This window comes from Electrona antarctica, assembly GCF_951216825.1.
Source record: "Electrona antarctica genome assembly, chromosome: 18".
NCBI lineage: Eukaryota > Metazoa > Chordata > Actinopteri > Myctophiformes > Myctophidae > Electrona > Electrona antarctica.
The window spans coordinates 25967299-25993130 of NC_136799.1; the positions used below are offsets into that span (position 1 = coordinate 25967299).

At 44.5% G+C, this 25832-nt stretch overlaps 1 protein-coding gene across 4 annotated transcripts in view; it reads right to left on the minus strand.

Moving 5' to 3' along the window:
- Positions 1-398: 398 nt before the first annotated feature.
- pcnt (pericentrin) overlaps positions 399-25832 on the minus strand; it is a 43598-nt gene continuing 18164 nt past the window's right edge. For 2 of the 4 annotated variants that reach the window (XM_079529022.1, XM_079529020.1), the window contains 41 exons: positions 25704-25815; positions 25571-25611; positions 25305-25439; positions 24264-24525; positions 24010-24160; positions 23306-23759; positions 22978-23175; positions 22793-22864; positions 22135-22227; positions 21647-21799; positions 20984-21130; positions 18771-18931; positions 18426-18598; positions 17527-17708; positions 17216-17378; positions 16787-17029; positions 16064-16296; positions 15612-15731; positions 15301-15321; positions 14617-14853; positions 14293-14466; positions 13909-14061; positions 12859-13032; positions 11719-12744; positions 10451-10621; positions 9470-9659; positions 9057-9388; positions 8602-8704; positions 8307-8479; positions 7932-8165; positions 7032-7171; positions 6652-6784; positions 5446-6447; positions 5099-5302; positions 4086-4301; positions 3749-3975; positions 3551-3630; positions 3041-3179; positions 2820-2947; positions 1976-2164; positions 399-874 (listed from right to left, as the gene is read on the minus strand). In XM_079529022.1, the coding sequence (XP_079385148.1) occupies positions 831-874; positions 1976-2164; positions 2820-2947; positions 3041-3179; positions 3551-3630; positions 3749-3975; positions 4086-4301; positions 5099-5302; positions 5446-6447; positions 6652-6784; positions 7032-7171; positions 7932-8165; positions 8307-8479; positions 8602-8704; positions 9057-9388; positions 9470-9659; positions 10451-10621; positions 11719-12744; positions 12859-13032; positions 13909-14061; positions 14293-14466; positions 14617-14853; positions 15301-15321; positions 15612-15731; positions 16064-16296; positions 16787-17029; positions 17216-17378; positions 17527-17708; positions 18426-18598; positions 18771-18931; positions 20984-21130; positions 21647-21799; positions 22135-22227; positions 22793-22864; positions 22978-23175; positions 23306-23759; positions 24010-24160; positions 24264-24525; positions 25305-25439; positions 25571-25611; positions 25704-25815 (8583 nt within the window). In that variant the 3' untranslated portion in view covers positions 399-830. The remainder of the gene's footprint in view (positions 875-1975; positions 2165-2819; positions 2948-3040; positions 3180-3550; positions 3631-3748; positions 3976-4085; positions 4302-5098; positions 5303-5445; positions 6448-6651; positions 6785-7031; positions 7172-7931; positions 8166-8306; positions 8480-8601; positions 8705-9056; positions 9389-9469; positions 9660-10450; positions 10622-11718; positions 12745-12858; positions 13033-13908; positions 14062-14292; positions 14467-14616; positions 14854-15300; positions 15322-15611; positions 15732-16063; positions 16297-16786; positions 17030-17215; positions 17379-17526; positions 17709-18425; positions 18599-18770; positions 18932-20983; positions 21131-21646; positions 21800-22134; positions 22228-22792; positions 22865-22977; positions 23176-23305; positions 23760-24009; positions 24161-24263; positions 24526-25304; positions 25440-25570; positions 25612-25703; positions 25816-25832) is intronic. The other 2 variants (XM_079529021.1, XM_079529023.1) reach the window with 2 other exon arrangements.

Below are 25832 nucleotides of genomic sequence, written 5' to 3' on the forward strand. Positions count from 1 at the left end.
GATGCATGAGCTTGAAGATCTGCTGTTTTTGAGATGAATACAGGTTGCTTGAGTTTGAGTTGCCCAGGCATTGTGTGCCTTCCTTGGACACAAAAAAAGTATGTCTGCCTGTACGTACCCATTTCTAATCAGATTTCTAATCGGCCAAGTACATGCCAGCAACTCATGGGCCTGTAGTCATGGTCAAGACGATCTGCTGCAGGTCAAGAGCATCAGAATGGAATTTGTTAAGCCAATTAGACCTGAGGCCGATTCTACAAAGATCTTCTAAACAGTTTTCTGAAAAACCCCAAAAATGATATGCATTATTTGGCCATTTCAAAACATTTTGTTCCAGGGATCCCCATAAGTAAACACACACACACTTTTCTGACAAGCAATTTTCATAATCATTTAATAAATTTATTGTTTTATTGTAGAAATACATAACAAATAAAGACACATGTTGACCTATGTGCGTTTATAAATCAACTAGTTAGATTTGAATTCCAGTGCAAATCCATTGACACATATGATGAACAAACATACAGTAACTGCCAATAGCAGAACTATGTACAGAACATAAGCATATATAAAATTGTAAAAAAGCAAACAAGCAGCACTACTTATAAAATATACACTTTTGTTTTACTTTCTAAGTGTGGCCTTAACAGATAATGGTATTACGAAAATCACCATAGAAACTTAAAAAATAATAATTTATGCTTATATAAAAATCACATCTTTTGTGGAAAAAAATGCAATACTTGGGTATTCCCTTGTGCACATGTACACTGTACATAGAGGCAAAGCATGGACAATTTCTGGACAAAAAGTAGACATTCATTCCGTCAGTGGTCAGACTTCTTTGGGTGGGGCAGGGGAAGTGAACAACCTGTGACAAAGGGGGGAAAGGCCAGCAAATCAGACAAGCAATCGGTTTTCTGTACCTTTACAAACATCTGTAAACTCTTGCAACCAATATCAGTTACGGAAATCCATTAAGGATGTTCTGATTAGTATTACATTCATGTGAAAGAAGGCAATACTGATTTGTTATTACAGTATATCCTCCTTCAGAATTATTGCACATCTTCACATTTGCTGTTTATTTGTTAAATAGCTATACAGTTATGTTATCAAATGAGTTCCTACACTTTGAGAAGGGGAAATGGTTGCTGATGGAATGCAATGAGCACAATGTAATAAGTTAACACAAGTTGTTAAACCCTGATCTTAAAAAACGAGTATGATGTTTATTTTTTGTTCATAGGACACCATGGGCAGTATTATGCGTGTCTTAAGTACCAGGTCTTATGACTTAACTTAAGACCTGGAGGCGTGATCAATGCCATTTGGCTATTCTGAGTGGCCAAACAGCATTGACCTCGCCTCCAGGTCTTAAGTTAAGTCATAAGACCTGGTACTTAAGACACGCATAATACTGCCCCATGTCTCATATCTCCTTCCCACAGTATCTTACTCTACTCTGCCACCATAATGTGGAATGAACTAGCCAAAACCCATGAAAGATTTCCACTCCCTTCCCAGACTCAAAACTAAACTAAAATAATGTCCCCCTCCTTCCTCTTTGGTTTTCTACCAATATGCATTGTGTGTATTATATGAATTACTGAATTGAGTACAATGGACCACAATGGAATAAACCCCCCTGGGGCTTTTTGTGTTATGCTTTTAGCATAACCTTTGACTGTACTAGCTGTACAGTTAACGAGCCTGCTAATAAAGTATTCAATCAATGTACTACATAGAAATATGACAGGCATGCAACATTAACCTCCAACACCATCAATAGGCAAGTAAAAGATCTCCAGGACCAGTAAAAACTGCTCACATGAAAACACCTGTACTGTGAAACACCCCTTGCATGACAAACTGTCCCTCTAGTGATGATCAAAATCCACAGCCCCATCAAAGGTGCATGCTGGTATATGTGGGTTCATTGGTGGAGTGAGCATGTTACACTCACACTCACCTGGGCCATTCAGGTAAATGGGTGACAGGCAGCTCAGATACAGCCATGTCCTATTCTCTTGTAACCAGCGCTGGCGATAACCAACCATATTGGGGGAACAGGCCGTGGGACCTTTCCTCCTTAGCTCTTCTCTTGGAGGCGTGGATAACTGATTCTCTCTTGGAGGCGGTATTAATTGAATCTTGCTAACTGGGGTTGGAAGATCATGTAAGAGCACAGACGTAGACATAACAGTTCTGTGGTTCCAGGAAGTGCGTCTTAAAAGCACCTAAAACAATATTCTTCTCGGATTTAATATTTTTTGCCTCATTTTACGATAAAGACCATATTGTGTAGTGATACTGCATGTCACAATTTAAGTGAAAACACTTCCTAAAACCAGAGAGACCCAACAAGGGGGCCGTCATCTCAGAAGAACTATATATGAAGAGATATACCCAAACTGCCAAGAGCATCTCCAACTATGTACATATGCGATAACATATGCCATTGTTAAACATAAACAGCTGTTCTGAATTAGAAGAATTGTGACCATTATTGTTGTGGGATGCCTGGGAATACCAAATACACTATCACCACACTGTGGTGTAACTTGACTGTAATGAAGTCCTAGATTGTTACAAGAAAGAAAATAAACACCACAATGACATTTGCAACGGTGACAGTTTGTCATAGAGAAAGTGTTCCATAATTACACAGACAGGTCTACAGATTGGCGGTGTATCACATAATCCTACTAACCTCCCTTGTGTTTTGGCGTTAAATGATTCTCACATATCCCTCTCCTCCACGTTTCAATGTACAATACACCCAGTGCACTGGTGCTCTTTTCAATCTTCCTCACCTGGTTGAGTTCCCACCAGACGTTGCTGGACTTTCTCTAGATGGTGAATGTATTCCGTTAAGGATCGCTCTGGATCCTGGGATGTTCCCCCAGATTGTCCAGAGGCTATGGTTGAGCTGGAGTTTGCCCTGGGGTGCAGAAAAGGTCAGTTCATTAAAGATCCCTCAATATCACTCAAACCCACAAAAGTACTTGGATTTTCAAACTGAGAGGGACCTAACCTGTTGTGCAGCCTGAAAGGTGTTTTCATTGGTGGTACAAGTGCTGATACTGTTTCTCTATAGGTGGGGTTACCGTCTCGACTTGGTGGCGAAGAGTTTGATCGTGGGTGCTGCTGCCTCAATACCTCAGTTCTAGATCCTATAAGAAATGGAAATAAATTAACTTACAGATGCTAACAGTTAGCCTGGGATCCAGACTGATTGCTACGTTCAGTGTATTCTTTCTCTCACTTTGCTTCATTCTGGCAAGCCTTCTATCTCCGTTCACAAACGGGAGAAAACAGTCTGTTGCTTCCGAGGGGGAGTGGGACCAGTGTTATCCAATGTTAAATTCGAGTCACTTCCTGACTTGCCTACGTAATAGAAATACGAGTCAAATAGGACCCTGGCCAGGGAAGTGAGACAGCCGAACGTAGCGAATCAGTCTGGATCCCAGGCTAGCAGTATATTGTACACATATACCGTACGTACAGTATGTGATACAAATTACAGTATGTTGTGTAAGATTACCTGAGGAATGCTCATTTGCAATCCCAGATCCAGACAGTCTTTTCATTGCTTTTTGCCATTTTCTGGTCAGGAACTTCATTCTGAAAAAAGTTAGTGATAATCAGTTCTAGCAAATGTCCCATTTACCAAGTCACTCTTATTATGCAAACTGCAAACTGATCGTGCAATTAATCCCTTCTAGCCTGGTATGCTTCCTACCTTGAGATGGCAATGACAGCTCTTACAGCAGCTCTGAAGCGTGTGATGGGTCTGCGTTGGGAGGTCAGTGAGGAGGAGGGGCGAACTCCCATAGTGGCAATCAGACACAGTGTGGCATTCTCACACTCTTGGAAGCCTCCCAACAGTAGCAGCAGGTAGCGCTTCTGGTATACCAAAGCTTTCCTGAAGCTCTCGGCACGCACATAGCGCTCATAAAGACGTTGCACCTACAAACAAATGCCGCTTGTCATTAATACCAGTGTTACGTTTGTCTCATGACACTACATTTTCAGTGCAGAGAACAATGACAGAATGGCATCTGTTCATCCCATCTCACCTTGACTTGGCTGAATGTGACAGCATCATTAATGGGTCTGTTCTCGGTTTCCGCGGTGACCTTGGCGAGCTCGTCAACTTGTCGTTCCAGATAGGACAGTTTGTGTTTGAGGGTCACTCTCTCCTGACTCAGTGTTGTCACACGCTCTGTCAGCTCAGAGTTCTCCTTCAACAACCTCTTCACCAGCCCAGAGGAAGGCAAGGAAGATTCAGAGGACTGAAGAGAAGAATACAAAATAAGTCAAAACAAGACTAGGCAAGCTTACTTGAAGCAGACCCTGGATACAGCCAGCCGACCCTCTCATTTGTGATCTAAACTCTTTTCTCTTTGCCAATGCCAACAATTAACTAACAAAGCATGACCTGCTCCACTCGAGTTCTGGTGCAATTACCTAGAATTTTAGATAGCTGAATTTACACAAGTTTTGAGCAAGGAGTGCAAGTGAAGGACATTACATAATAGATTTATGGAAGGAACGGGGACTAATTATTAAACCTATTGCTGAAACCATTGGGAAAACAAATAGAACAATTTGACCAACTGAGTGCATTCCAGCACCTCGTCTCAGTTTTGTCGTTATAAAAGCTTGGGAACTTTCTGTCCAGTTACTTGACAGGCCATTTGATTTGAATGAACTTCCCAGTAAATGAATGGAAAGGCTGCACATCACTGGCTGTGGGGTAATTTAAAAAAGAGATTCAAGCACTCAAGCATATTTTTGGAGTGCTCGGAACTCTACTTCATTTTTATTAAGTATACATTCCTGCTGATCTTATTCTCAAATCCTATTACAATTGTAATTACAATTAATGACGGAAGGAAATTGGATACACTAAAGGTTTTTGTAGCACACTAGGAAAGGATTGTCACAAATTTCAGTCAGTCACCGACGTTGACTGTTAAGGCTGGCCACTCCCCAGGTTCCAGTAAATATAATCTGCAACACGTTACACCCCATAAATGCAATAAAATGCCATTTGCGTACCTGTACTGTGCTACTGGCCTTTGCGTACCTGTACCGTGCTACTGGCCTGTGCAGTGTCAGTTTGGCAGTTGTTCTGCAGCGACAGGGTGGATCTGGTCTGTAGCTGTGCTGTAGTTGACCTAGACAGTCTCTCAGTAGCCATTATTCTCTCTGACCTCTCCAGCTCTGCAAGAGTCTGCTGCAGCTCCCGCATACGCTGCTGATCCTGCTGCCTCAACAACTCCACCTCACACTGAGGACAGACATTTAACAGGTATGGTGTGTTTGTTTACATGTATGATAGTTTTAAAACGTTTCTAGCTCCATGATATTACAGGAAAATACGTAACTGTGTGAACAAGATTGTCTGTGTGAACATGATTGTCTATGTCTTACCAGTCTGTTGTTCATCTTCTCCTGTCGCCTCTCCCTCTCTACCTGCTCCCGTCTCTCCTTCCTCCTCTCTTTCTCCCTTTGCTCCTCCCTCTCCCTCTCCCTGTCCTTCAGCTGTTGGAGCTTGTCCTTCAACTCTGTGAGTTCCGTTCCTTGGAGCCTAACACACTGTCTCTCCACTTCTAAAGCTCGACCAGCTTCCCGTTTCTGTTCCTTCAGGGTCTCCATGGCGACTCGCAGGCGGGCCATGGCCTCCTGCTCCTGCTGCGACTCCTCTCTCCTCCTTCGGTCCTCCTCCTCTCCTCTCCGCCTGCTCTGCAGAAGCTCGCCCCTCAGCCTGTCTGTCATGGCGGCTAGCTCCTCCCCTTGTGTCCGCTCCTGCTCCAGCTGGGAGCGCATGTCGGAGATGAACTTCTTGTCTCTGGCCGCATCTGCTTCCTGCCTGCGTGTCAGCTCCTCCAGTCGACTACTGCTGCGTTTTCTCTCCTCCTCCTCCTTTCTGTGGGTGTCGGCAAACTGAGAGTGAGCGTCGGTCAAGCGGGACTCTGCGTCATTCAGGAGACGCTCCAGTCGGCTCCGTTCATTAGACTGGAGTTCCTGTTGTTGGGCAGAACGTTGGCGCTCATCTTCAAGTTCCTTGTACGTGTCATCTAAGCGTTTCTCCAGCAGCTGGCTACGAGAGTGTTCTATCTGAAGCTCACGCCTAAGGTTGCTGCAGGCAACGTTCTCCTGCTCCAGCTGGCCCTTGAGGGCAATGACTTCAGAGCATTGTTGCTCAAAAGACACTCTTGCAGACTGGAGCTCCTTCCTAAGTGTGCTGCAGGCCACCGTCTCCTGCTCCAGATGGCCCTTGAGGACAATGACTTCAGAGCCTTGCGTCTCAAAGGACACTCGCACAGCCTGGAGCTCCTTCCTAAAGCTGTTGGAGGCGGCCTTCTCCTGCTCCAGTTGACCCTTGAGGGCAATGACTTCTGAGCCTTGCTGCTCTAAAGACACTTGCTCAACCTGGGGAGGGGAGGGTAATTTTTCAGTGGGGTACAGGTACATATAGAATAGGACAACTAATAACAATATTGGTACTCCACATTCTATGATATGACTATTGCAACTTTGTATCTGGCTAACATCAAAGTATCAAGTAAGATCATTATTTTGAGGGCATTACTAGAGCTACCCAGCGAATTATTGTCTGTCAAGACCACACCATACCTCTTGCTGCTGCTCCACTTCTTCTCTCTCCCTGCAAATGGCAATGGTCTTCTCTTGTTCTAGTTGCTGGTGCATCTCTTGGGCTTTTGTCTGCTCCCACTTCAAGGCCTCCTCTCCCTCTTCTACAGCCAGGCTAGGAGAAGAGAGCTACATTATTTTGAGGCATTTATGTTTTTATGAAATTAAATGCAGTGTAATGTGATGGACATGCATGATAGTGGGTAGACCATGGAACACAGTACAGGAAGGATTTGTGGTTATAAGAATGCTAATCCCTAATAAATGGGACAGAGGTGTGAGAGTATCATTTCTACATGAGAATGAGTTCAAGCACCCAAGGAAGTGTCCTTGATTTAGTGTCCCTGGTGATGCGAGTGTACCTGCGGGACTGTATTCTGTTTTTTTGCTCTGGTTGCCGAGTGTCTTGGGCAGTGTTCAGTCGCTTCTGGTTGTCATCAAACTCTGCTCTCAGCTGGGATTGGAATGATACATCCTCTCTCTGAAAATCCTCCGCACCAGTCTGGGGATAGATAAATAATTACTCAATGTAATCATCAGCAGCAACATCCAGTTAAGATGTAAACAGGAGGCCCAGATGGTTAGCTCAACCGTCTGGGCCCCTAGGCTGCTAAGCCAGCCTGACGGTGTGCCGCAGGTTCGACTCCCGATCCCGAAGGCCTTTGCCGCATGTCTTCCCCCATCTCTCTCCCCATTTCCTAGGCCTTTGCCGCATGTCTTCCCCCATCTCTCTCCCCATTTCCTATCAGTCTACTTTCAACCTACTGTATCAATAAAGACAGAAAAAGCCAAAAAAAATATCTTAAAAAAAAAAGATGTAAACAGGAACACAATCCTATATCCTACTAAAAAGAAAATCTCTGCACGTGTCTGCACATCTGTAGTTCAGAACTGCCAATCTGACCGATATGCCCATATATGTATGCATACAGCCCATACAGTATGTGGGACCGACTTCAAACTCGGCATGCGCACGGATGCATGATATGGAACTCCATATATCATATGGGCATAAAAGGGACACAGACCAAAACAGATTTTGGCTGGGGACCCCCGGAAATGCTTTGGTCTCGCGACCCCCGCCTCGCCCCTCCCCACCACCAATACAAACGGACTGCAAAAAGAACCTTAATAATAGAGAAAATATATCATAAATGAATACTGAAACCAGATATAATCATTAAGGAAAGTTTATGCATGCACTACGTACTATGTAAACTCTAAAAAAACATTATGAGTTCTTAAAAAGTGTATGAACCCACCCGCGTGTCCCTCTGAGCCATTCGACAGAGCAGCTCCCGGAGAGCTACAACAGTCTCTTGCAGGGCCCTCTTTTCCTGCTGCCAGCTCATTGGAGGAGCAGAGGGTGACTGGTCAGTCTGGTCCAATGACATGGTTTTAGAGTTTGACAAGTGGGCATGGGATGAGGACATGCCGCGGTGCTGGGACAGGGCAAGAATTCTGCAGCCTTCCTGATATACTTTTTTCAATAGAACCTGTAAAGACAAGAACAAAGAGAAACTGTCAACAAAAAGACCTCTTCACAACTCCACATAGTGCAGCAGCATAGGTATTGCAGTACGTGTGTGTGTGTGTGTGTGTGTGTGTGTGTGTGTGTGTGTGTGTGGGGTCCCTGCCTGCAGCTCAGGTGACAGCAGATCATCACTGTAGCTCATACTGCCCGCAGCGCTGTCTGTGTTCGCTGTGGGGTTCATGCCTCGGCAGCGAAGGTACTCAACAAACTGAGCATCCAGACGTTCTGTCTGCTCTAGCTCTGCTCTCAGCCTCACTCCCAGCTCTGAACTCACATCTAAAAAAAAGAAGAAAAAAAAGGACGGTTAATGACAGTACAATGTCACAACATACAGGAACTGCTGCATGGGTGTAATGCTTAATGATATCACATGGACAGATACTGCTGTAAAAACGCACTGCTGCCGTATCCATCGCTGGCCCATTCTGGTGCTGACATAGAAGAGGTAGAGCCAAGAGGGGACGGTGGGGCTGTCGGGTCCATGGTTTCTGAGTCATGCATCTGGGAGAAAACAAAAGTATACATATTGAAATTGATTAAAATTAAATACTTGACCAGTTGAAAAGGGTACAGGCTTTAGTTCCGACACACCAAAGGTCCGACAGTAATTAGACCGACAAGCTACTCCAAACCCTAACCGCAAGCACGACGCAACGCATGTCGGGAGCGACGGGTGATTTCCGCATGTCAAACCTTTGGTGTGTCGGATAAGCGTGCGCACCCCAATGAAAAAGTAGCACAGGCATAGGTGAGAGCACAAAGGCAATGCTTTCCCTACCAGAATACATATGAGGCGGTTTAGAGTAGAACTCTTCAAAAATAAGTGTTTTATGTAACTGTCTGGACCACATACTTTGTCAATATCCAATGAGTTGATCATGGAGAGGTTGTCCGAGGCGGAGACAGAGACAGAGCGAGGGGAGTGAGTACTCTGAGTGGCTGGCTCTGGGGTGATGGTCATGGAGTGCAGTGCATCCATCCTACCACTGGGCGAGGCTTTGGTGTGGGGGAGATGTAGTTCAGAGGTGTTCAGCTCAGAGAAATGGGAGGCCTGGAGAGAGAAAGAGGTGTGGAACCCCCCATGGAGTCTGTCCGTAGAATGTCTCCTTAGGACGTCTGGTGAGCTCAGTGATGCTTCGTCATGAGAAACACACACTCTGTCCTCAAAGCCTCTCTCAGAATTATCTGATGAAAAGAAAATATGAATTATAATAATCATAACATGAGATCAACAAATGTACTCATTGACAGTGTGTGAGAATTCACCCTTCTGACTGTATTCTTCGTTGTGAGGCAGTATCTCCGGCTGGTGGCAGCGCTGTCGGAGGTGCTGCAGTTCTCTTTGCTGATAAGCTAGTTCTTCTTCCTGAACCGCCAGGTCCTCCTGTAGGCCTCGAAGCTCTGCTTTCAGATGCTGGTTATTGGTCTCCAGCTCAGTGAGGGCACGGTCTTTGGTCTAATGGACAGAGAAAAGAATTATAAATGTCAACGGGTGTTCTCCATATTTCTGTGCTTGCACTGAATCCACCTAGCAAATATATTTATATATTAATGTCCCTTTTAGTTGTTGTGTAATTTGTAAGGTGCATTTGCACAGTACATGGACATCGTCCTCTACCTTTAGTAAAGTAAGTAAGTAAGCCTTGCCAAGCCATGATGTCATGAGGCCCGGTCGAGCCATGAGGCCCATAGGGCAGGAGCCTATCTCCTGTTTCTGTAGCGTGAGGCAGCTTTGATGCACAAGTACACCCCCTGGACATGACGCTAGTATGTCGCAGGGAGTTACCCCCAATCCAACCCTTGATGCTGAGTGCCAAGCAGGGAGGCATTGGGTCCCATTTTTAAAGTCTTTGGTATGACCCGGTTGGGGATCGAACACCCGACCTCCCAGTCTCAGGGCGGACAGTCTAACCACAAGGCCACTGAGCTGGTAAATAAATGTTAAATCTTTACTATATTTAAGTTGTTTGAACTAATATGTACTCATCTCCTTCAATAAAGAAAGCAGACACTTGAAACAGGTGTTTTTCATCAGTAGGCTTTTTTTTTTGTAGTTACTGTATAATAGGCGTTAAGGTAAAACCCATTGGAATCTTGTATTACAATATTGTTATAGATCGATTTGACCAGACTGGGCAAACTAGGAGTGAAACGGCGGTGACCTTCCGATTCCCAGACAGTGTCTCTACCCGCACGGCCGCCCTCTCAGTGATAAAAAATACTGCAAATAATATTCAATTGTTGTACCTGTCCCTCTTCGTGCAGTTTCTCAGCTCTCTCCGTACTGGTACTAAGCCCCTCCTTCACAGCAGCCAGCTCTGCCCTCAGGGCCTGTTGCTCCACGCCCAGTCTGGCTAGCTCCGCCTCCCTCTGTCTCAAGGCAGCATCGGCATTAGCCAGGGTTACCTCGGCATTGGTCTGGAACAGAAAAACATTTGTTTTGGCATAATCACCACCAACGTCCAACTTCATGAGGATGCTCAGTAGAGGCCTTTAATAACCAGCAAACCAGAGTGAATGTTGGATGGGTGTTCTGCTGAAAGACATGCACTTCAGCACCAGCAGATAAACAATAACATACTGTAATTCAGTCTGACAACATTTCTTACAGGAGTGGCAGTCAATGTTTTAATGAGTGCCACATGTGGTGTTCTAGCTCTGTACAAACAAACGAGTGCCACATGTGGTCTAGTCCTGTATGAACAAACGCAACAATTACTGCTATAAACAACTCCAGCATACACTTTGACCAAGCTGTCTCTTTCCACATAATAAAAAACAGCTATGTGCTACTGTAATAATAACACAAGACAGTTAACAAAGCCAATGAAATGTTGTCAGCACGGATTTCTTTCTGAGCCTGAAAGTATTCCTTACCACATCCGGTTAATGCACCATATCAAAAGATGAACATTCAAAACATCAACGTGTAGGTCCTAGTAAAGCTTTAAAATGTACTGCTCTAGCTATCAAGACGACTGCCCCAACTTCCTCATTCGTAAGTCACTTCCTCCGTGTGTGACTAACATTCTGCCGTCTCTGTGCCACAACACATTATTTCAGGCTCCCTGTTCTCTAACCATAGCCAGCTGTGGTTTGGTCTGCAGCTGCTGACATAGCTACATGCCCAGTTACAGAGCAGGAAGGGAATGCTAGGTGGCTAGCAAGAACATATATCCTCTCCTTTCTCATTCCCATAAGCCCTACTTCACCTACTGTATATGAAATGATATGCTCCACCACACACGAGTAAAGGAAATCTAAATGAAAACCTATGCACCAGTGCCACCAGACATAAGCTACATAATACCATCCATGTGTTATTCAACAAATCCAGTTTTCCTTAACTATTGATCAGCCCCCCAAAATTGGTTCCTAGGTGTAGGGTGTACTGGATCCAACATGACTAGTCTAGTATGTGCGTAGCAATGTGCTAGTTAGACCAGGTCTCTGGCAGATACTCTAGTTATTATTGTACTTTATTCTACAGTACCAACCATGAAGATGCCACTCACCAGTACTTCAGTTTTCACTCCTTCATGCTCTGCTCCCCTTTCCTTCAGCTGAAAGCTTAGTTCCTGGATGCGGACTGTATGAGAGATCACTTCCTGTCTGAGGCGTTCTATTTCTTCCTGGAGTTTCCCCTCTCTTCTCCTCAATGCCTCACGTTCTTCAAAGAGCTCTGCCTTCACGGTTTCCAGGGTTTCGATCTGCACCTTCTGTTCAGCAGCTAGTGTCTCCATGGCGACTGTGTCAGCCCTAGCTTCTTGTACCCATCTCTCCAGAGTCAGAGAGGTTTCTCTCAAGGCATCGATTTCCCTTTTAATGTCCCCCTCCCTTGTTTTTAGGGTCTCCATCTCTCTCACCATTCCCATCTTATCCCTCTGTAGGTCCTGAACCAAGGATTCAAGTTGGGCGTTCTCCGCACGCAGTATGTTCATCTCCTGGGCCTGGGTCTGCCAACATTCACTCTCCTCCAACATTTTTCTTTCTGCTCCTTCCTCCTCCAACTGTCCTGCATTGGCTCTGAGGGCTGTTAGCTCTGCGTCTTTCAGTGCGAGGACAACACGGAGCTCCTCTGCCTTCTCCCTCTCTCCTCTCAGCCTGCTAGCCAACTCCTCCCCATGTCCTCTGTACTCTTCCTCCTGGGTGAGCAGCAGTCGCTCCAGCACAACTTTCTCTGCCACTGCCGTCTCTAACTGACTCTGCAGAGCCTCGAGGTGAGGACGAACAGAGAGAGAGGAGGTTGAGCGAGTCTGACGCAGCTCTTGCTTGAGGCTGCGTGGCACTGCCTTCAACTCAGAGCCTAGGTGGTAGTGTGGTTCGGGGCTGGGTGAAGGGGATGCACCGACACTGTCACCATCCTGGGAGTCACTGACTTCATGCAGAATCGGACCCAGCGTGGCAAGCTCTGCCTGCAGCGTGCTGATGACCTCATGCAAGCGCTCCATTTCCTCCTGCTTGTCCTGGCGCAGCCTCGTGATGTCACAGTGGAGATGTTCCACCTGAGAACGCAGATCCTCCAACTCAGACTCTAAAGCCTGTCAGAACATAACCAAAAACAATCATATTGAGAAATGCATGTCATTTATGTTAACATGGACACTCGGTCAACAACTTTGTTTCAGTGGTTCCACTCTACGTCAAGCACTGACCATGTCATCTCCCCCGCTCTCAAGCTCCTGCTGCAGCTTGTAGATCTCCTGGTTGAGATGATCAATCTCCTCATTCTTCTCTTGAAGCAGCGCAGAGGGCAGGCTCTCCTCTTCTCTCTCTTCCGTTATTCCCTCTCTCTCCTCTTGGAGTATGGTGAGGGTGGACACGTTCTCCTGCAAGAGGGGGTTGTGCAAGATATATAATTTTTTTTGTCTCTTAATTTACAAATTGAACAAATCGGGATATTTAAACTTGAGCGATTAAAAAGGCTTGATGAAATAGCTTAGTAGAGTTTATTCAATAGGAAGGCAGAGTTACAGGGGAGAAGAGCCTCTGGCAGCAACCAGGATAGCTACACGCCTTTTTATACGGTCTTTGTCACGCAAACTGGCCACCTGTGTTCCAGCTGCGCCTTTCATCATCTTTTGAAACATTTGTTTTGACACTTTTGCCCGGACAGCTCTGCCCTTTGCCCACAGCCCTTTACCCTCCTGACCCCATCCTCCGGCCACTCCAGTCTAGACCTGTCACCCTCCACCGCTTTTCATTGTTCTTGCTCAACATTTGTCCCTAATGCACTCCTGAACTCCGTTCAAATTCGGAGAGGGACAGACAGACTGGTGCCTGGGCTGTTCAGCAATTGCACAGGTGCTTTCGATGGAGGGGGACAAGTGAGTGGTGAACAGGGGGAGGCGGGGAGAGAATGGGTAGGGAAAGAGGGAGGGAGAGAAAAGGGACAGGGGTTGGTATGAGGGGGTTGTGACTAGTGCAGGGTACGGGGTGAGGGGGTGAGTGAGTGGGCCTAGGCTATTTTCTGCCACTACATATGTAAAATAGTCTTCACCAGAGCAGTAGAATATTCAAATGTTATTTTGATCAGTTTCTGGGATCCCTACTATGTAATACAAACACAAAGAAATGTCACCTCCTATGTGAACACACCTTCAGGCAAGAATAAAACTGATGCAGGTTATATGGTGGGTGAATTATCAGCTTGAAAATAAATGAAATTACTTCGGATATGGTATTAAAAAAGGGTGGCTGCTCACCTTCAGGGCTGCGATCTGTTCCTGGAGCTGACTGACATGAGCATCATTTCGATTGGTGAGCATCTCCAGCTGTAGTGTCAGGTGTTTAAGTTCTGCCTCTTTTATGCTCAGATCACTCTGCACCTTCTCCAACTGGCTGAGCAGGTCCTCCACCTTAGACGCATCAAATTAGTAAAAGTGAAAAGAATTCTATATTTAAATTTACATTAATCTACCATTTCACAGCTTTTACTGCAGAAACCGATAGATGACAGTGCGCGCACACACTACCACCAAGAGATGGCGCTACAACCCAACACCTCAAACCACAATCCACACTAACCCATTCATTTGACTTCTGAATGTGCTTATATTAGCTTGCTGAATAAATAAAGCCACACAGACCTCTCGCTCTTCGCTCTGCAACTTGTTCTGAGCCGTGTCCAGGGCATCTCTGAGTTGCTGTGTGGGGTCAGGTGTGTTGTCCTGGTAGCGGTGCTTGGTCTCGTCCAGTTTGGACTGCAGGGCCGAGATCTGAAGCCTGTTGGTCAACTGCTGCTGCTCCAGTGCCTGATTATCCTGACACAGGGGGGCAGTGGCATAGTGAGCAAGTTAACTGTGAACGGTTTTAAGCCTAATGTATGGTTTGACAAAGAAATGCTGTGCGTGAGATCAGTTCTAAATTCTGCGGTCTTTTAAAAGAGAACGGATGTGTATGTGTGCTTGTACCTGTGTGAGCTCCTCTTCTCTGAGCTTCATTCTGTGGAGATCTTGTTGAAGCTGAGTGATGGACCTGTTGGTCTCGGCAGTGCTGAGCAACGCCTGCTCCAGCTCTCTGATTCGCCCTGCCAGCTTGTCAATTTCCTCGTTGCGCTCGGCGATGTCGCGCTGGGCTTGCTGATTGACTGTGAGCAATGAAGCATTGTCCTCCGTCTTGTCTTTGATGACAGCTTGGAGATTCTCCACCTGACAGCATGAACACAAATGTAACCAGTTGGGATCTCAATGTTGGAGCTGTTTGAAAAGCACTGGGGTGTTCCATATGACATGGTTTTGATATGATTGGTTACTAATGAAGCCATCCCAGGTTTCTGCAGCCATTAGTATTGAATTACTGAAATGCGGTTGTATTAGATTAAATAGACAATGCCTAAAGGACATAAATGAAAAGCAAGAAAACAGCCAGTAAAGACTTACTGTCAGCAGGAGAGTGACAGAAAAGACAGGATATAGTAATCTAGAAATTCTAGGTGACAATCAACATACTTGACAAAGGTATGACAAATCTACATGCACTTTCAAATGCTAAAGGTCACTATTAATCTCTAGATGATCAGTGAATTAGGTTGCAAACACAGCATGCACGGGAGTTGGATGGGCTACCAGAGTTAAGGCTACAGGGAGATTCCATACCTGCAGAACCAAGTCCTCAATCTATGGCATTCCATTAAAAGCAAGAACAAACACACAGCAAACGTCAGGTTCATTGGTAAACAATGAACAATGCATACAATACTTAACAGTCTGAATACCAAGTCTTCAAGTTGGGTTTCAATGCAAAAACATATGGGGATATGGGGTTTGGAATAATGGCAGACAAAAACACCAACGCAGTCACACACACTGCAAAACAGCAAATGCTGAGTAGTTCAGCATGCCAACTTAAGTTGTAAGTATGTAGGTTCTAATGCTGGTATAATTCTAATGGTGTTAGTGAACCTTACCCTCTGTCCTTTGCCGTCTCCAGTGATGTGGCCTTTGGCTGTCTGTCTGAGCTTGACTTCCAGCCTGTCGATCTCCTGCTGGAATTCATCTCGCTCATGCTCACGCTCCACCGCCTGCTCCTGTAGGCATAGGATGACAGCACGTGTGACAAATTACACGTTGAACCAATTAGTGACTCAAGACCCCATTTACCAGTTGCATTCAAATCGGTGTATAGAAAAATATCTTATAAATTGAAAAATATCTCACCCTCATATTTCACACTTGCCTTCACACCTGTGATTTTTCCTGAAATCTAGAGCTAGACACAATGCATGGCTTGCATTGCAAGCCAGGCCACCCCCAGATTTGGTCTGGCATAGGATAACATTCCTTTCACAATGCATGCTGGATACATACATTTATACATTTGCATTAACAAAACCTTTTAATACATGAAAACAAAACTCACATCTATAAACTGCCGGTTGTGTTTGAGCTGTTTTTCGAGTGCTTGGACCTGCTGATTGAGGTCTTCAGTGTTGGCTTTGTGATGCTTCTCTGTCTCCAGAACTTTGGTCTCCTGTTCCTCCAGCTCTGTCTCCAGGACCTTGAGGCGCTGCGAAAGATAACTGTGGTCCTTCTCTGCCTGCCGCTGCAAGTCCAGTCTCTCATGGACCAAACGCTCTGCCTCAGCCAGGAGACCTGGAACAGAGCAGAGAAAGGTTGTTTCCTCTCCTGAAATACACCATGAATTATGATGCATAGATGACATGAGAGAAAGAGATGTTAAAGACAAGTTAAACATACAGCACAAATCATCCTGAGCTGCCATGTCCTCTAAAGCCATCTAAAGTAAATCACCATTTTGGAACCATAAATCCAAATGACACTGCACTTCAAGAGCCATGGTTGCCAACTACTGGCAATGGCAAGGTTATGAACAGCATCTGCAAACAGCACAGCAAACATAATGTGCACTGCACTCCCCCTTCCACCTTCACACATGAACCACTCTGACCCACAAACCTTTGTCAGGCTCTACATTCAGGCATCAGCCTAAAGAGAAAAGACACACCTGAGCACAGAATTACATAATCAGGTCATGCTAGATACAGAGTACATACATTACATCATCTTAATGCATGACTGGGAATGTCGGATGTCCTCAACATCCTTTTGTCCCTTTCCATACCTTTCTCCCTCTCCCCCAGGTCAGCACTTAGATGGACTCTCTGGCGCAGGATGACAGCGTGCTCCTCACTGAGCTCCTGGTGCTGCATCCTGAGGCTGTCCAGCTCTGCACTGAGGCCCTCCATCTGGTGCAGCTGCACCCTGAGGCCCTCCAGCTCCTCCACCAGCCTCTCCTCCTGTGTCTCCTTCTGCTGCAGAACCTCCTCTAATGCTGCCTTTTCAGCCACATAGCCATCCAGCAGCCCTAAAAGACATTATGCAAGGAGTTGCCCATTTTGGGCATGTCAATACAGCTGATCTTTCTTCTTCAAATCAAAACCTTTCAAATATAGCAAAAACAGCAGATCTACAATCTTGCGATGTGACATGTGAGCTTGTAGATCTGCTATGTAAAAAGAAAAGTGTTAAAATTAGGTTGTACACAGCTCACCCTCAGCCTTATGGAGGTTTAGCTGAAGCCCGCTCTTTTGCTGCGCCTCCTGGTCCAGCTGCTCCAACAGCAGCTTGTGCTGCTGGAGGAGGTGGGCGGAATCTTCTCTGCCCTGAGAGAAACGTTCTTCCAGGGAGACGTGGACATCACGAGTCTGTTCCAACTACACACGACGACAAAGGCAAAAGTGGCAAGAAAAATGAAGAGAAATAGAACTGTGCATACCATGTAGTGTACATCCTAAATCATAGACATTAAAATATAATTTGAAAGTGTACATTTCGGTCAGTGTGTTCTTTTACATGCATTACCTGTGAATTAGCGTGGTTAAGTAGGTCCAGCAGTGTGTTCACTGTGTTACGCAGTCTGCTGCAGGCACTCAGTACAGCCTCCTCTCCTCCAGGTTGGATCTGTGTCTCGGACACCAGCAAGCTCTCACACAGCATCTGAGTCAACTCCAGGTCTTCTGAGGACATGTCAGTAACTGAAATGCCTTTTTTAAAAGCAACAAGAAACAATTTAATCAGCGATAATGTGCGATGACCACTCTGGCATCTGACCAAGTATCAAAAGTACGGCTGCAACTAACGATAATTTTTTATACGTCGATTAATCTGTTTGTGAATTAATTAAGTAATAAGTAATAAAGAACAGAATGGTACATGTCATCACATTCACAAGATATCTGATCCTAAACAGATTTCTTGAAAGTGCTCAATATGTTTACAGATACATTTTCACAATCATTTCAATCCTAACTAGAAATGCACTCTGTCGAGGTGCCAACTTGCGCCCTGCACACAAGTAGGACATGGCCTACTTGTGCGCAAGCAGAGCACTACTAACTGCTACTAACTAATGTCTATTACAACTGCTGTTCTAAATCCTTTAGACCCGTTATTGACCTTATACCAACCTTTTAATGTACCTTAGTCACGTCATCATCAACAGCCAATAAGGGACCACCATTCTTACCCCGACATACCCCTTACCCCGACAGTGAAGTCGTTTCACATACATACATACCCAGCCGATCACCAAACGTATCTTAGTTACGTCATCAAGAATGGTGGTCCCTTATTGGCCGGTGGACAACACCGACATACATACATACCCAGCCGATCGCAATACTTGCACACTCTGCTTGCGCATATTATCATTAGTTTAATCACACTTATAACTGGAAATATTTTACCATTAGTACGCTTACCAGATTCCTGCTTTTCTACGTTCCCTGATGAGCTCTTCTGATTGGTTGGCTGTTCAGATTTCTTGGCACCGACACTGATCTTTTGGCCAATGAGGTCCTCTGTCACAACAGTGCTGCGGACCACTTCGAGCAACACCTTCCTCAGAGTCTCATTGGCCTGGTGCAGCAGTCGCCTGGGCACACAAAGGGCAAACTTTAGACAGTATCGCTATGAAGTCCCCATGGATTAAAACCTGAGGATGAAAAATAAATCCTGAAGATTGGCTGGTGTTTAATCCACACATCCACCCAGAAAACAAAATTCACAATCTTAAACACACACACACACGATATGTCCATTATTACCCATCCTCTTTTGCAGTCTGTAGGTCCTCAGTGAGCATCTTGAGAAGGTTGCCTCCCTCCTGGCTCTCTCTCTCTCTGCGCTGAAGGAGTGTGTCTAGAGTTTCCATCTCGGCACGCTTCCCATCCAACTCCCCCTGTAGACAGCCCACCTCCGCTCGCAGCTACAAGAGAGAAAGAGAGTGAGAGGAATAACCTACTAATCCAGTGCTCAGTGAAGAACCAACAAGGGGAGAAATAAAGGTAAATCCTAGCAACAATAAAAAAAAGTCAATCACTGGCACAACGCCAACTTCTCCTAGTCCTTCTCTTACAGGCATCAGATCATTTAACTCCCTAAGAGAATAACAAAACCACATGGCCACCGGCATCCTATTAGAGTGAAGAATCACTCCCTTGTGTACGGCAAGAGAGAAGGTGCAGATGTGATTACACTGATTAGCCAGTCCATAAATTAGTACATCCTAGTACATCCAACATCCTTTGCCAAAATACCAAATGGACCTCCTGCTCTCACACAGTAACTGCCAAAACACACACATTGAATGTAATGTTCCATCTTATTAGCTTCAGTAATACTCAATTCTCAGCAATTCTCACTCCCACACAGGTCTGGAGCTGTGTGGAACTGAGAATTACATGTTCTATATTCCCAATTTGTACTTCCTCATAAGACAAAGTGATTTTCGAAACATCACATATTTTGCTTTACAAAAAGCTTGTTTTCAGCAAGTGACACAGTCTTGTAACGAAATATATAGATTACAGAATACTTTACTCTATTTCTTCAAAGTCTGCCTATCTTACCTTTCCTTCATGTATGGTTTTCCCTTCTTCTACCATCCTTTCCCTCCCTACCTACCTCAGTTTGTTTCTCCTTCCCTCCCTTTGAACAAGTCTCTTTCAGCCACCTGTGTCAGCACAACAATGCTGTTGCCCAGACAACAGAACCTCCATCCCCTCTCTCTTAAAGCTTTGCTCTGCTTAGCTCAAGGGGGTTGAGGGAGCGCGCACGGTGTGTGTGTGTATGTGTGTGTGTGTGTGTGTGTGTGTGTGTGTGTGTGTGTGTGTGTGTTTAAGGTAGAGGAAGTTAATATTTTTACAACTAGGAGGCAAGCTGGGCAGGTGCCATGGAGACAAACAGATACACAGATAGGACAAAGCTTTGGTTTAATGGAAAATATTTGGTTTAATGGAAAATAAAGTAATAAGAGGGCTTCAAAACCATATAAACCTATATTCACTATTTTCTTTACTCCCATTCCGTAAAAACTACAAATCTGAAGCAAACAAAAATAAAACCATCAGGGGGTTAACTGTCGTTTTGGAATATCGAATATGAGCCTGACATGTCACCCTAACAACTAACAAAATTATAACAAAAGCAACAATGTTTTTGTCCCTGTGATATTCAGTGTAATCTGTAGCAACTGGAGGATGAATGATTGATTGAATGAAGATTACCAGGGAAAGGCTGGATGGACACACGAGCGGTGGAACAAGGGATTACAGATAATCCTGTCGGCAGCATGGTCTCACCCAGCATAAAGACATACATGCAGTTATTAAACACCCTAGCATCCCTATTTTGGGGCAGTGAAAATAGCTGATCTATAAGATTTGGGTTGGAGGGGGAAAAGGATGGGGCCTAGAACAGACCCTTGGGGGACTCCAGACAACTAAGCCTATGGGGTTTTAAGTTTAATGGATATTATAATCTCTTTCAGAAGATCTGACTGGATGCAAAAGGGAAGAGGAACACAGATGAGGTTCCTCACTGGCATTGTACTTCAATGGCGGTTTAGTCTCTTTTTCTATCTCATATTGGTGTTCCATTTTCTCCCTCAATCACAAGTCTTGCCTCTGGAATAAGTGACACCTTGCGATTATTTCACACGTGAACCGTTTGTGTCATGAGTCTCATAACACCAGTATTAATGGCAACGCAATTTGTATTCTGAATGAGGTCGATTTTACACAGCACATAAAACTATCAACCAGTGTGAATAAGGCATCAACTATATGAATAGTTTTGATGCAAAACACTCACCGGCAAGTTCTGTATACTATATTAGTCATGCCCCTGGCATGTAACACCGGCATAAGACTACAGAATCAGTCAAGCCATTGGGTAGAAAGCAGATATAGTATGTGTGTGCGACTGTGTGTGTGTGTGTGTGTGTGTGTGTGTGTGTGTGTGTGTGTGTATATAGTACCTGAGCCACCACAGAATCCAGCTGTTGGAGCTGGGCAGTGAGCTGGCTCATCTTGTCTGTGTAGCTGCACTCCTTGTGCTCGTGCTCGGCTGCAAAACTCTGCCTCTGCTTCTCAAGCGCCGCCTCCTTCTGCTCCTCAAACTCCGCCTTCAAAGTTAGTTAACAGTAACAGGAGTTCAGAGGTTCAGGTCCTCCATTCAAGAGAACTAAATAAAATCTACCCCTCTCCCATTGCCTTTCCTTATTGCCCAGCCACAAAGATCATGTGAGCGTATCTGGTGGGCTGATGGTTAACGATTGGTGGGATTAATGTGGAAATTGGGTTTGATTAAAGCTCCAGGGGGACAGGGTCCAGGAGCATTCCCTATCTATCCCTGGGAATGGGGCTGGTGTTGTGAGAGATTAGAAGGGCTGTTGTTAGAGCCCTACACAGCCATCAGTAATCCATGATGTTACATACTGTAATAATGAGGTTTGGAAAAAGACTCACTGGGGTCTGTTGAGCAAAGAAATACTTATTTGATCATATCGTTGCTGTCAGAAGCATGTTTCAACTTTATACCTCATCATACCAGAGTGTCATGCAAATGTACCGAAAATAGCAGATCTAAAAGCTCACAACGCATAATGCGTTCTAAAGCCTAAAAGCATCTGCATCTTTACCTTCAGTTGGTTTAACCGGTCCTGCAGCCTCTCCTCTGACTGAACCTTAAGAAGCTCCACCCCTTCCAGGAAGTGCAGACGTTGCCGTGAGGATTCCTCCTCAAGCTCCCTGCGACAGGCCTGCAACTCTCGTGCGGAGATACCCCTCAACTCCTAGAGCAGGACACGCCGTAAACATTTAGTTTGACACCACAGTATGCAATTGTGTACACACGCACACACACAAAGATGCTCCTTCTGTGACCAATACAAATAAACAAATTCATACAAACAACCAGACCAATGTTGTGGCAGTAGAATGGCTCTCTGTAATCCCTGCTCTCTAATGGGCTGTAAGAGCCCCATGATACAAGAGATGCTGTATACTGACAGCAAGACCACAACAGCATGGGGTGTTCTCTCACTCTGGGGCATGCGCGCGTGTGCGTGCATACGTGCACACACAGTGTGTCACAAACTGATGCATGGTGCAATTATTCCACACATACTTGTAGCTGGACTTGGTGCTGATCTTTCTCAGCAGTGCAGGTCTGAGAGAGCTCCTGAAGAGCTGTGTCATGTTGCTGTTCCAGCTGAAGAACCTGAGCAGTAGAAAGACAAAAGGGCAAATTAATTTGATTATAAAACATTATCGAAAATCAATAACTTAATACAATAATCTCCATTCCCCATAATTTAATAATTAATCCCCATTTTGGACGTGTCATTAGGAGAAGGTTCCAAATTTCTCCAAATAGCTTAGCTGACGCACAAGGTCACAACCCATTGAGACTAAAGCTGGGCTCAGACTACAGGACTCTTTCAATCATTTGGAACACACTACAGGATAATCTCGCCAGATCAGGCTAGAACAGGGAACGCCTTTCCCGACCCAATATCACCCTGATTATCTTGTAGCTCACAACGTGCTGCGATGCAACACATTTTGAGTTTATAGATTTTTACACACCACCAACTGTACAATGAACTATACATAATACAGGGTTATGGGGTTAACCAGCTGATTGATAAGATTTAGTTGATTTAAAATATATATATATGTTCTCAATTATTTGAATAACCTATTGTTATTGGTTCTAAATGTTGGTTTGATTAAATGTTTGATTCATGCAGGCAAGAGAAATGGTGATGGATGATTGACAGTACCTGCTTCTTGAGAGAGTCCAGAGCCTTGCAATGTTCTGAATCCATGATATCTTTTTGAGCAGATAATTCTGCCTATGAGAACAAAACGTTGAGAAAAAGATTTATCACAATACACAATTTAAAAGATTAAAATAAAAAGTTGATGTTCACTGGTTGATTTTTCTGACATTCTGAAGTCAAAGCACCTGGTGAACATGGTTGAGCTCTGCGGCCATGGCACTGAACTTTTCCATGTGCAGCTGGGCCAGCTTCTTCTTCAGTTGCTCGCTGATGGACAGCTGTTCTGCCTGCTGACGCTCCATTTCCTGTCTATGTTCCATCCTGTGGCAATTAAGCTCTTGATAATGCCCTTCTTCAATCTGCACCAATTCATCACGCAGTTTCTGTAATATTATAGCATGAGAACTGTGTTGTGAAGTTTTAATCATATTAGTGGGCAGTGGCTTATTAAAACCATATTTTTGGCAGACTGAGAAAGTAACCTCATTTTGTCATCTTGTTGCAGTTACTCACCTGGACCTCTTTCAGGTAGGTAGCCTCCAAAGTGTCCATATTATCCAGCATCCTCCTCTCCAGTTCATCCTTCTCTTCCTGATGCTTGCGTTCCAACTCCGCCTCTTGTGCTTTAAGCTGTGCCTGTTTAGTCTCCAGAAACACAGCCTGCAGACGGTCCAGCTCCACCTTTTGTTTGGAAACGAGGATCGCTTCCAAGGAAACAAGCTCAGCTTTGTGCTTGGAGTCCAACTCAATCGCCATAGCAGCAAGTTGATCTCTGTACGTGGAATTGAGTGAACCTAGTTGTGCTTTGTGTTTGGCACACAGGGTGTCCATCTCTTCTGAATGGTTCTTCATTAGACTTGTTCTCTGCTGTTCCAGCTCAGCCTTGTGTTTTTCTCTTAGCTCTCCCAGAGAGACTTTGTCCTTCTGGGCCAGACGCTGTTCCAATTGTGCCTTCTCTTCTTGGAATCTGAACTCACGCATTAAAACATTTAAACCACATAACAAACTGTATTAAATACTCAGATGTGCATTTGTTGTTTGCAAGTTCCAAGTAAGCAATAAACAATGAAACAAATAGTAATATTCTGTTTGAAAAGAAAGAAGCAGAACATCCCCTGCATATTTCTTTTTAAGTATGGGGGTAGGATGTTGTTGGGATTAAAGAACTCCATGAATACCCAAAAGACATCCACCCTCTAGCAAGTCTTACACCTCACCTATCCTGGGCTTGATGTAGACGCTCCTCACACTGTTCCTGGATGAGAGCAACAAGCTCCTTCACCTCAGCAGACATGCAGCTCTTGGCTTTCTGAAACTCATTGTCCAACTGGGCCTCCAGCCTCTGTTTCACTGCTAAGACCTGGGGGCCTGGGAGTCAAGAGATGGACCAATTAAATAAAAATGTACTAAACCATACATTATTACGACATTGCCAATTTTCTAGATAATCTGGACTATGACGCCAACTTACTCTGATCATTTTCCAGTGAATCCTGTAGTGACCTCAATTTTGCCCTCTCCTCCTCCAGTTCTCTTTCCAGGTGTTTCCTCTGCTCTTCCATCCCTCTCTCCAGGTCTGCTTTCATTGTGTCCTGCTTCTCTTGAAGCTCAGCTCTCAGCTGCTGTGCCTTCTCCTGGCTCCTGTGGGTCAGCTCCACTTTCACTCTCTCCTGTTCCTCCTCCTTAGCCGCTCCAAGACGAGTGTGCAGCTCCTGAGCAAAATCCTGTTTCAACTGCAGAAAATTGCAGGGAATCAGAGTGAATGACATAGTTAACCTATTATGAGGGTTTAAACCGAATTCATGTTCCTAATACTATATGAGCTACTACCATCAAACTATGCCCGCATGCATGCATGGCAGGTTCTTGTGCAGTAAGTCTGTGTGGGTGACCTGTATGTCTGTGAACAAAATAACTTGAAAAAGTATGGGCAGATTTTCACCACACTTAGGAATTATCAGCAGGCAGCCCCAAAGAGATGATTCACTTCTTGGGTTGAAAAAGTCAAATGTTAAAGTCACAAATAGATGGGGGAATTGGTCAATGATTAAAATAAAAATTGAGAATCAATAGGGATTATCAGAAAGCTGCCCTGAAAAGATAATACAATTTTCGTTCAAAAGAACGTAATCAGTCATATCTTTGCAACGGAGGCATATCATTATGAGATGTTGGTGCAGACAGGATTTATACACCCCATTGTGCTTTTTTATTTCTTCCAGTTTCTCTATATTTAATGTGTAATTCAATAATGTGTATGACCTAGTACATTTCATATCTTAAAATGCAACAAAATGCACAAGATGAAAAGTAGCCAATAATGATGATAGAATAAAACTGATCAATCTGACGCATAAGGAGAATAAAGATTTATCTTTCCTGGTTTTATAACTGTCTGTTGTTGAAGCAGCTATTACGGTTTAAAAATAACAATATGCACTGTAAAGGAAAAGCTAAAAATGTATGTTTAAAATGAGTTTCCCTTCATAATTCCAGTATGTGGAGATTGTACCTGCTGTGTGCTTCTCTGCAACTCTGCTTCATGTTGTTTACTCAGGGCAGACAGACTGCTCTCCTGGGTTTGGATGATGGTCATTCTGGTCTGAAGCTCCTCGCTGTGACGCCACATCCTCTGCTCAACTTCCACCTAAACCCAGTCAAAACACCATCACTGTCAACTCCTACATCTTATAGTTCTCAATGTTTCACCTCTGGAGATGTTATTCTTATATTTGGTGAATAGGTCATATCAGTGCATGCTAAACTTAAATTCTTTACCTCGACCTGCCTTGCTGCCTCCAGGCGAACACGCGTGAGGTCTGTGAGAGAGACTATTTTTAATCACAAACAATTTGACATCAAAGGGCATAAAACTGTAGTGCTCTTATATGAAGGTGTGTGAGCACAGTACCTCGGACGTGGCTGTCAGAGAGTCTGGCTCTGAGCTGTTCCAGTTCCAGTGCATGACGAGTCTTAAGCTCCTGAAAGTCTTCATAGTAGCGGTCCGTTAGGTCAGTGCGCACCTTAATAGACAAGCCAT